This window comes from Pinus tabuliformis, chromosome 1_1, assembly GCF_031772625.1.
Source record: "Pinus tabuliformis cultivar Carrire ecotype Pingquan chromosome 1_1, CPIR1, whole genome shotgun sequence".
NCBI classification, from domain to species: domain Eukaryota; kingdom Viridiplantae; phylum Streptophyta; class Pinopsida; order Pinales; family Pinaceae; genus Pinus; species Pinus tabuliformis.
This window is the reverse complement of record NC_142297.1, coordinates 584,077,598-584,089,141: the sequence shown is the minus strand read 5'-3', so window position 1 is coordinate 584,089,141 and position 11,544 is coordinate 584,077,598. Positions and strand designations below refer to the sequence as shown.

At 38.1% G+C, this 11,544-nt stretch overlaps 1 protein-coding gene across 1 annotated transcript; it reads left to right on the top strand.

Moving 5' to 3' along the window:
* The first annotated feature begins 9,436 nt into the window (after nt 1–9,436).
* Nucleotides 9,437–10,135, top strand: LOC149214594 (uncharacterized). Its single transcript, XM_089389440.1, has 2 exons — nt 9,437–9,598; nt 9,845–10,135. Exons 1-2 carry the CDS (start codon nt 9,437–9,439, stop codon nt 10,133–10,135), a joined length of 453 nt encoding a protein of 150 aa, XP_089245566.1.
* The last annotated feature ends 1,409 nt before the right edge of the window (nt 10,136–11,544 follow it).

Here is an 11,544-nt window from a genome sequence, read left to right as displayed (position 1 = left end):
TATATATATATATATATATATATATATATATATATATATATATATATATAGTCTAACAAATAGTTGAAACGACCACATTTTTTTCTAGTTAATTTTAATCAAAATCTAGTAAAGATTTTTAAAACCTTGAATTTAAGTCATTTAATGTGTAAAATTTGAGTGCCCCGGGGTTTTGTGTTGAATCCTTATACATTCAAAAATATATCTTAAATAACAAAAAAATCACAATCTTGCTTGAAATTGTATCATCACATTGCAATGAAAAAAGTCATTTCATCTATAAGTTAGACTAATCCTTTGTATATATGTGTGTTAATCTTTTTATTTATACCATACATATTTAAATTATATAAATTTATATACTTATAAACAATTATAGTAGAAGTGTAATATTTTCATAAAATATAAAAGTTAAATATATAAAAAAAAACATATATTTTATTTAAATTTATATATTTATAAAGAGTTATAATAGAAATGTAACATTTCAATAAAATATAAAAATTAAATATATAAGAGAAACATATGTAAATTAAAAAAAAAAATAATCTCTAAATTTTGTTTAATTTTTTTATATATACTATACACACTTAAATTATATAAATTTATATATACTCAAACAATTATAATTATAGTAAAAATGTTAGTTTTATATATATATATATATATATATATATATATATATATATATATCAATTTTAATGGTAGCATTTTTGTAAGTCCTTGAACTGGAACATGAAGAACCACATGACTTAGCTTTCAACTATTTTTTAGTGAAACTTGATGAGGCAGGTTGGTGTTTTGTACCCTAGATTGGGTTATATATCATAGATAAAATTGTGTTTATTTATTTTTAAGCATGGTGTCTCATGGTAGAAAAAAGAGTTAGGTGAAGCTTTTAAGAATATAACAGCAAGAATAACAATGAAATATATTCAACAATTATTGAATCATATATCAAGAATTTATGATATCTAAGATTAAATTTAGCAGTTCTTATTATAAGATTAAGAATATATCTAACAATCCACAAGCTAGATATACCAAGAATTTATGGCTTAACAAGAATTGAGATTCAGTGTAGGTAGGGAGCTTACTCCTAAAAGTTATCATAGAAGGTCTAGGCCATAATTTGGCCCAGAAAATAATAGAACTTCCAGCATGATTTTAAAAAAATGTGGCAGAATTTTTTGAAAATTTAGGTAACAGCTATCAAATGTTAGAATTTTGGGAGCTGCAAGGCTCTTGATAATGCTAAATATACTTATGTCTTTCAGATTAATCACATCATTATTATTTGTCATGATTTTGAAAAAATGTGGCAATTTTTTTTTGAAAATTTAGGTAAAAGTAATCAAATTTTAGACTTTTGGGTGCTACAAGGTTCTTGATAATGCTAAATACATTTAGGTCTTTCGGATTAATCACACCATTATTATTTGTCTTTCAGATTAATAGCATGGCATCAATTTTATTTGGTCAATGTTTCAAACTAGCTAATGCGGTTGATCCTCAAGAAAAAGTACGAAATCTCTACCAAATAACATTGATGTGATTAATCCAAAAACATACTACATTATGGATTACTTACTACATTATAGATCATAATAACCTAAAATCTACCATTTATGTTATAAAAAAATAATTTAATTCGTTGAAAAAAATTCACCGTCCTGAAAATTGTGATTGTGATCGTGATCTCCTGACAATGCCCTTTAATTGACCATGAAAAAATTCTCAAATAAGACAACTTATGATTGAGTTCGAGGAGGGCCAGCCACCGGGCAACCAATGACGTTGTGGCTAGCCCTCCAGGCTCAGGTTCTAATACGCATAATGCGAATCTACGATAAATTGAGCGGAGGAATCAGAGGAATCGAGATACAGGTTGGGATATTGGGTTTGATTTTCTACGGCGGACGTGACTGGCTTTCAATATTTCACATTTCTATACCATGGAGTCAGAGACACTGAAACCACTGGAAATTTTGAAGAAACACATCATATCAAAGCAATAGCAATGGAGATGGCCACCGTGGTCGATGCTACGTGTCTCCATGATTTTAGAGAGCAACCAAAACAATTACAGTGAAATTACAGAAGACCATTCACTGAATACTCCAACTCGAAGCACTTACATTGCAGAAAGGCCTTCAAACTCAGAATAAATTCTTGTTCGGGTGAAAGGAGTACAGCTGGTGTGAAGAGAGGGGAAGATGTTGTAAAGCAGGCGAAGGAGATGATGAGGAAATCCGGTCATGGCGGTCCTCGTTGCTGGTTCACTCCTTTGGACTGTGGAAAGCCTCCGCTAAATGCTGCCCTGCTTCTTTATCTTCCAGGTTTTTTTCATTTTCAATACTTAAAACACCTGTGAAGGAATGATCTCATATATAGGATTGAAAAATATGGCCGTTTCTCACCGACCAAAGCTGTTATGTTCTGTTAAGCATCTTTTATTTATTTTGAAAGACGGTCTGATATGCTTAGGCAGCATCCAAAATATTTTCTTCTGCACTACTTTTGTCAGACAATAGCCCTGGACTTATGAGTGTTTATCAATTTTGCAAAACTTAGCATCAGCTAAAATCGGTGGGGTCATTAAATTGGAAAAATTGGGAAAAACGATCAAAAGTCGGTAAGCATAAACTTGAATTCGGAAAATTCAGACGAACGTGGAAAAATTAGCAACCTGAAAAATCCAAAAAAGTTCGAGGCTCAATAGTACTCTTCTATGTTTTATTTTATTGGTTGAAATCTGTTTTATATGGTTTAAAATGGGTTTCTGAATTAGTATTTGGATTAGGTAAACTTTTACTTGTGATTTTAACAAATTTAGGATGGATTTAAAGTAAAATTATCAGAAAATATGTCAAAAAAAGTTTAGAACATAAAAGATTTAGATTACCATGTTGTTTAAGAGGCAACCTAAGTCTGCTATGTTTTGACTTTTTTTAGCCTGATTCTCACACAAACTTTTTTGATGGAATAGTAGTTTTATATTGTTTAAAATCTGTTTTTGAATGCATAAAGTGGATTGAATGCTCTAAAAGCCATTGTGGCACTCAGATTATGCAAATTTCACAACTCAAACTTGTGATTCCAACAAATGTATGCCAGATTTTGGCAAAATTCACTGAAAAATACACTTGGAAAATGGCCATAACATAAAATATCTAGGAAATCAGTGTTTGAATGCATAAAGTGGATTGAATGCTCTCAAAAGCCCTGGTGGCACTCAGATTATGCAAATTTCACAACTCAAACTTGTGATTCCAACAAATGTATGCCGGATTTTGGGCAAAATTCACTGGAAAATATACTTGGAAAATGGCCATAACATAAAATATCTAGACTATGGCACTATTTAAGCCACAATCTAACTCTTCTACATTTTGCCTTTTTTCACTGCGATTTGGTCATTAATTTTATTTACTGAATCATGGTTTTATGTTGTTTAAAATGTGTTTTTGAATGCCTAAATAGATTCAAGGCCTCAGAAAAACCCATGCGGTATTAGTTTTATGCAAATTTCATAGTTCAAATTTGTGATTCTAATAAATCCTTGCGAGATTTTAAACAAAATTGACCTAAAAATATACCAAAACACAAGATATAAAAAACCTAACTACCAATTATATAAAACACAATGTAATTCTTCTATATTCTGGTTTTCTTGACCATAAAAAGTCTAAACATACTTCGAATTATTAAACCATAATTTAAAAAAAATTATTAGAAAGAAAAGTGCTACCTTAAACTTCACTCTCACTAAAATCAAACTTATCTACCTTAAACCATAATCAAGGTTCAATCACCTAGTGTAGGTTGATGTTTGACAAATTTAAACTTTAGTAGAGAAATGTCTTTCGGATTAATCACATCATTAGGATTTGGTCGAGGTTTCAACCCAACTAATGTGGTTCATCCATCATAAAATCTTCATGAATAAATAGCAGGGATGCATCATTGCTCAACTTTCCGTGTTGAAAATTAGGTGTTGGAAATTAATTAAACATAAAAATTCTAAATTTTTATTTAAATTATTTAATATTCTCCAATAAGTTATAAAATAATAATATAAATTATTTTATGATGTTAAGAATAAGTTAAAGGAATCAATTAAACATATAGAGATTTTTTAAATCATTAAAAGGGGAAGGAATTATCTTGAATTCGAAATTTAGTTTTAAAATTATTTAATATTACCAAGTAAGTTATAAATCATTTAATATCTTGAATTTAGTTATAAATTAAGTTAAAATTAGTTGTTATAAAGTACTAAATAATAAAAATATTAAGGGGTTATAGATATTAATAAAAATAGTTGTCTTATAAGATCAATTAGAACTAATATGGTTAAGAGAGGTTAAAGGAGGGAAGGGAACTATTTAATATAATAAATAAATAAATCTAGTTGCATATTAAAAAATAATAGGGGGTTAAAAAATAAATAGAATGTATTAAACTCCTAATAAGGAATGTCAAGAGTAAATATTAACGAAGAATGGAGGAGGAAATTTTATAATGAAATCAAGCACTTAGAAGTTTGAAAATTTTATCTTTATTTTTATTTTAAAAATGTAAAAAGTAATGAGATAAAAAACTATAAAGAAAAAGGGGGGCAATGATAAAAAGGAATAATAAAAGGGGGCGGGGCCGGGGCCGGGGATGGGGGGAGGGGAGGAACATAGGAGAAGGCTAGAATCCAGCTTTTTACTCAATTTCGAACCATTGTCTATGTTGAGTTTTCTACAATGTCTTTCAATCTCAATAGCCTCCCTAAGTTTCCTATGGTGGAAATGATCAATCCTAGCAAGGACTCTAGATTCCTCAATACAGACATGGTGCTTGGATTTCTCCACATGCTCAGCAAGAGCTGATGAGCGGGAACGATTATGCCTTATGTCTGCAGTGTGTTCATGGATCCTATGGTTAATTGATCGACCCGTTTCTCCAATATATGGTATACCATAGGAACATGGAACCAGGTAAACCCCTTTCATGTCCTTCAGGTCTACAGGGTCTTTAACCGAACCAAGAGAATTTCTAATGGTCCTGAGAGGCTTGAACGAGGAGGAGACATTATTTCTTCTAAGGATATGGGCAATCCTATCTATGGTCCCTTGAATGAATGGGAGATGAACCTTAGAGATAGGATCAACACAAGAAGATTTAACTCTAGACTTGTTACAGGCTCTATGAAAAGCTTTGAGGCCTTGAGTTTTGTTGTACCCATTATTTTTAAAAACTTCAAGGAGATGAGATTTTTCTTGCTCAAGGTGGTTTTCATCAAAGATTCTCAAAGCACAGGTAGCAAGGGTGTCGAGAACACCAAATTTTTTAGCAGGAAAATGACGAGAATTAGCATCAAGATATTGTTTCGTGTCAATTTTTTTGCGAACAACTTGGTGGGAAACATAACCATCATCCCTTCTAGAGAGGAGAATGTCAAGGAAAAGAAGGCATCTGGCCACCTCAAATTCCATTGTGAACTTGATCGATTCAGATTGGGAATTAAGGTGGTTCAGGAAAAGGTCCAATTTTTCCCGACCATGGGGCCAAATGACACATGTGTCATCAAGTAACCTCTTCCATTTCTTAAGGCGAAATTGAGCTGAGGCTAAGGCCTTGTTCTCAAAATATTCCATAAATAAGTTAGCAACAATAGGGGAAAGAGGGGAGCCCATCGCAACACCACAGGTTTTCTCATAGAATTCACCTTGAAAACTGAAGAAAGTCGAGGTAAGGCAAAGGCCAACCAATTTGGTAGTGTCCTGGTCAGTGATCTGACTAATGACATCAATGGCTTCTTGAATGGGGATTTTGGTATATAAGGAAACAACGTCAAAACTAACAAGCAGATCCCCTGGGTCCAGCCTCACATCCTTCCATTCTTGAACAAAGGACGCAGAGTCCTTAACATAGGAATCAATGTGACCCACAAGAGGCTTAAGATTAAGAGCTAAGAATTTAGCAAGAAGATAAGTAGGCCCACCTATTGTGTTAACAATAGGTCTTAAGGGGACCCCAGACTTGTGGATCTTAGGAAGGCCATAAATCCTGGGGGTGAGGGGATTTCTCTCAATGAGCTTACAGGAAAGAGGATTAAGAGATAGATTGGATGTAATGGTCGTTGCTACTTCTTTAGAAACAAACTTAAGGGGATTATTTTTAAGCTTGACATAACAACCATTGTTAGTGAGATGGTCAATCATTTTGTTGACATAGTCAGACTTATCCAAAATGACAACGGCCCCACCTTTGTCATCTTTTAGGATGACAATGTCGGGGTTCTCCCTTAGGGCTTTAAGGGCAAGAAACTCAACTTTGCTAAGGTTTCTTTTGGGAGGCTTAGCCTTCTTCAGAACTATAGCACAATCTTGCCTGATTGCCTCCTTGACATTATCAGGAAGATCCCTAATGCCAAATTCAATGTTACAAATAATGTCATCGATGGGAATCTTATTAGGGGCAAGGGCAAAATGAAGCCCTTTACTAAGGAGACTAAAAACAAATGGATAAAAATTAGAACTCGAAAGGTTAACAACATTCTTAAAATTATGAAAGTCGAAGGAAATGCTGTCGCCACCACCATCATCATCATCTAAAATATTGTTATTATTGTTGACTAAAATCATTTATTTATTTATTTATTATTATTATTATTATTATTATTTTATTCAAATTATTATTATTCTTATTATTATTATTATTATAATTATCTAAATTATTATTAAAATAGTTTTTGTAACCTAAGACAAAAAGACTATTAGAATTATTATGGGTCAAGCAAAGGTTACTAGGTTCAATCACGGAGACATTACGATGAGAGAAAAGGAGATTGTTTGAGATCGAGCAGTCAAAGGTTGAAAAGGGAGAGACCGAAGTTGAAGAGCCAACCCAGTTGGATGTTAACATAGGTGAGGAAGAGGGGAAAGAGACGGCGGGGTGGAATGGAGAGTAGGCAGAGAGGATGGGAAAGGAGGCAGGGCAGATGGGAGAGCTAGCGCGGTAGGGAACAACAGAATGGGCTTGGACAGGGGCAGAGATAGTTAATGCGGGAGACGAGATGGGGGTTGTAACGCACATGAGTCATCGGGGCGTTTGGGAAAGTCGGGCATGCCCACCCGGCGTGTTTAACCGAAGTATTGGCAAAGTCGGCAAGGGCGCACGACGAGCAAGCGATGAGTCGGGCAGACGAAATGGAAAGTTGGGTGCATGCCCGAACGGAGCAATGAGCTGGCTGGGCGAGTGAGAGTGCGACACACGAGAGTCATTCGGAAAAATGGCTAAGTGTTGAACTTCGACAGACTTATATGGGTGGGCGGTCTCGTGTGCGGGTGCCCCACACCAAAGCCGACGGTTTGGTGAACCACCATGTGTTGGGTCGGCTTAGCCATAGGCCGAAGCCCCCACCATGGACCGAACATCATATATAAAGGCGGAGCTTTGGTGGAGAAACAACACAACAGAATCATCCATCAAATCAATGCAAAGGAGCTCTGAGTTTGGGTTGAGCCTCCCAAGTGGTGAGCAAGGATGAGCCCATAAGTCGGGCAGCAGTATTGAACGCAAAACAACGCGGACAGCGGAGTCAGGTGGTGGTTAACTGCCGGGCATGGGCAGACCTAGCGAACAAGCCGTAGGTCACCACACACCCAGGTGACAAAACTACCATGACGAGTTGAATGGGCGGAGAGCCGGGTGCGGGAACCTGCAGGCAGGGCAAGATGGTATATGGGCGCCCGTCGGTTGGCACGACGAGCTGCGGTGGTAGCGAGTTGTGGTGAACAACGAACGGAGGTTGCGGTGGGGCGACATGATCCCGCAGGCAAGTGTGCCCACGGTGAACAACGACGAGCTAGCAATAGGTGCGAGGAGCATGACCACAGTGTTCGGTGGAAACATGAGTCATGTGAGGTGTATTCCGGTGAGGCTGAATGATGTAGCGGTTGGGTCGATGCGCCAGCCGAGCTGCATGACAGTGCTTGTTGTAAATTATAAAAGCGTCGGTGGAGCTTCGCTCCCGGTCAATTGTAAAAACATAATTTAATATAAATTCTTACTTGCATATTGGTTTGTGTCTCTTGCTAATGAATTTTTATTAATGTAATTCTGCACATTAGTTTTTTAACATAGAACATAAGATGAATGTTAGGCGTAGTTTGGGAAACAGTTTAACAATGAAAAAATTGAAGGGTTTGGCCGATGCCGCACATTGGGCAACTTGCGAAAAAAGAGTTGAGGGCGTGACAGATGGTATCAGAGGAAATTGCAGAGACCATGTATGTATGCAGTCTGAAGTTTTGATCAAGAAATCTTGGATTCATAGTTTGGGTTTCTTGGACTTGGTGGTTCATGGCAAGACCATCCAAGCATTGGTGGACATAGGGCCCACACATAACTTCATGACTACACGGCTAGAAAAAGAAGTTGGGTTGCAGATCATCCCATCAGATGTGGAGGTCAAGGTAGTGAACTCAAGAGCTAGAGTGGCAGGTTTGGCACACTAAGTGCCGGTGCAAATCAAAGATTGGCAGGGTTGGTTAGACTTCACAATGATGGAGATGAACGACTTTGACATAATATGCGGGCAGGATTTCTTGAAGGGAAATAAAGCAGTTATTGTCCCCTTCTGCGATGAGGTTATGCTAATTGGAGGATCACAGACTTGGACTTTGCCTACTCATAAGCAAAGGAAGGAAGTCGAGGTGCAGCGTGTTTCTGCACTGAGTTTGGAGAAGGCTATGCGGGAGTCAGATGTAGAGACATATGTGACAGTTATTAGAGAGGTCGATAGCGATGATGGAGTGGGGACGCCTGTTCCAGCTGAGATTTCTGAGGTGCTGACCAAGTATGCAGATTTGATGCCCGATGAGCTACCAAAGAAACTTCCACCAAGGCATGCGGTGGACCATAGCATTGAGCTAGAGCTAGGGAAACAACCTTCGGCTAAAGCTCCTTATCGGTTGTCAGGACCAGAGTTGGAGGAGTTGAAATGACAATTAAAGGAGCTAATAATGTAGGTTTCATAAGGCCTTCAAGGTCCCTCGATGGAGCTCCAGTATTGTTCCAGCAAAAGAAAGATACGAATGAGCTACGGATGTGTTGTGATTATCGTGCTTTCAACAAGAAAATGATAAAGAACAGGTATCCTTTGCCATTAGCTGCAGATTTCTTCGATAAGCTTGCGAAAGCCTGAGTGTTTTCCAAGCTTGATTTGAGGCATGGGTACTATCAGGTGCGAATAGCAGAAGGAGATGAGAGGAAGACCGCGATTGTGACAAGGTATGGAAGCTTTGAGTTCCTTGTCATGCCATTCGGGTTGTGCAATGCTCCTACTATGTTTTTCACTTTGATGAATGATGTACTAAGTCCATACTTGGATTCGTTTGTAGTAGTATACTTGGACAACATCATGGTGTACACTGATAACATGGAGGATCATAAGAAACACTTGGCTTTGGTGTTTGAGGCGCTGAAGAAGATTGAGTTGTACTTGAAGAAGTTGAAGTGTGTGTTTTCCCAGACTGAAATTCCATTCCTTGGACACATTGTGGGTCAAGGGTACATACAGATGGAGCCGAATAGTGTGAAGGCAATAGAGGATTTGTCAAATGGCATTTGATGATTTGAAGAAGAGGATGGTTTCAGAACTGAGACTGAATTTACCGACTTCGAGCAACCGTTTGAGGTACACACAGATGCTTCAGATTTTGCGCTAGGAGGAGTCCTTATGCAGGGCGGGCATCCGGTGGCGTATGAGAGTCGGAAGTTGCAAGATAGAGAATGAAGGTATTCGGTTCATGAGAAAGAGATGATTGTGATCATCCACTGTTTGCAGGTATGGAGGCATTACTTGATTGGGAAGCCTTTTGTTGTTAAGACTGACAACATTGTAGCAAGTTATTTTGCATCACAACCAAAGCTATCAGTGAAGCAAGCTTGTTGGCAGGACTTCTTGGCAGAGTTCGACATGACTATTGAGTACAGGCTGGGTAGACTCAATGTAGTTGCAGATGCCCTTAGTAGGAAGGGACAGCTAGCAGCATTGGAGGGGGAAGAAGACAGGGTAGCACAAAGTATGAGTCGAGTACAGATGACAATCAAGGAGAGCATTGAGACTGATACTTAGGCGCAAAATATTATGAAGTAGATAAAGGAGGGGAAGACATAGAAGTTTTGTCTCTGAGATGGACTCTTATTCTTTGGGAACTAACTCTATGTTCCAAAGTCATCTGGACTTAGGAGGAACCTTTTGAAGGAATGCCACGATTCTCCATGGGCTGGCCACGCAGGACAACGTCATTCTTTGGCATTATTGGAGAGAGGATTCTTTTGGGAGAATATGAGGGAGGATGTAGAGGAGTATGTGCACACATGCATTATTTGTCAGCAGGACAAATCGGACGCCTAGAGGCAGGGAAGGTTGTTGCAGCCTTTATCGATTCCAGAGAGACCATGGATGAGTGTCTCAATGGACTTCATTACTCAGTTACCGCAGGTGCAGGGGTATAATGGGATCATGGTTGTGGTTGATCGTTTTTCCAAGTATGATGTCTTCATTCCAATGAAGATACCTTGTGGAGCCGAGAAGACTGTGGAGTTGTTCTTCAAGAACATAGTGAAGTATTAGGGGATGCCATTGAGCATTGTGTCGGACTGAGATCCACGATTTACAGGCAGATTTTGGACCACATTGTTCAAGCTAGTTGGGACAAAGTTGTTGATGAGTTCAAGTTAACATTCGCAGATAGATGGGTAGACGCAGTGAATCAATGCATTGCTAGAGGACTACTTGAGACATTATGTGACGACTGATCAGAAGAATTGGCCTGAACTCTTGGATGTAGCTCAGTTCAGCTACAACATGCAGAAGAGTTCCGCGACAGGGTATAGTCCATTTGAGTTGGTGAATGGACAGTTGCCAGTCGCTCCTCATACCGTTTTGACAAGGGGTTTTTTGAGGAGTCCTCATGTGAAGAAGTTCATGAAGGCTTGGGATGAGACCTTGGAGTTGGCACAGTTGCACTTGCACGAGGCTGCAAGGAGAATGAAGAAATGGGAAGATAAGGATAGGCAGGATGCACACTTTAGTGTGGGAGATATGGTTTTTCTCAGGATTACCAGAGATCAGTTTCAGCCACCTAAGGGGACTGCGAGATCTTTGACAAGGAAGTATGAGGGGCCATTTCGGGTGAAGAAGCGAGTGGGGAAGTTGCCTATGAGCTGGAGCTTCTGCGCCACATGCATGCGAGACATCCTATTTTCCATATCAGTCAATTGAAGAAGTGTCGACTTGATGCAGAACATCCAGAGAGGGTGGAGCCACCGAGGGGACCAACCATGATTGTTGACAGACCAAATCTTGTGTTGGAGAAGATTTTGGATCTTCAAATGACGAGACTTGGGAGTAACATGAGACGGGAATTTCTCATTAGATGGAAGGATGCACTGGAGGAGGATAGCTGGGAAACGGAGGACTCGCTGTGGAGATGGAAGAAAAAGATTACGAAGTATGACAGGAAGCTACAGAGGATAGTC

Excerpts from the sequence above, each read along its gene's own strand:
- LOC149214594 (XM_089389440.1), top strand. The coding sequence starts at position 9,437 with ATGGAGGATCATAAGAAACACTTGGCTTTGGTGTTTGAGGCGCTGAAG. Across the intron at positions 9,599-9,844 it reads TGGAGCCGAATAGTGTGAAG|GTATGGAGGCATTACTTGAT; the intron begins GCAATAGAGGAT and ends CACTGTTTGCAG.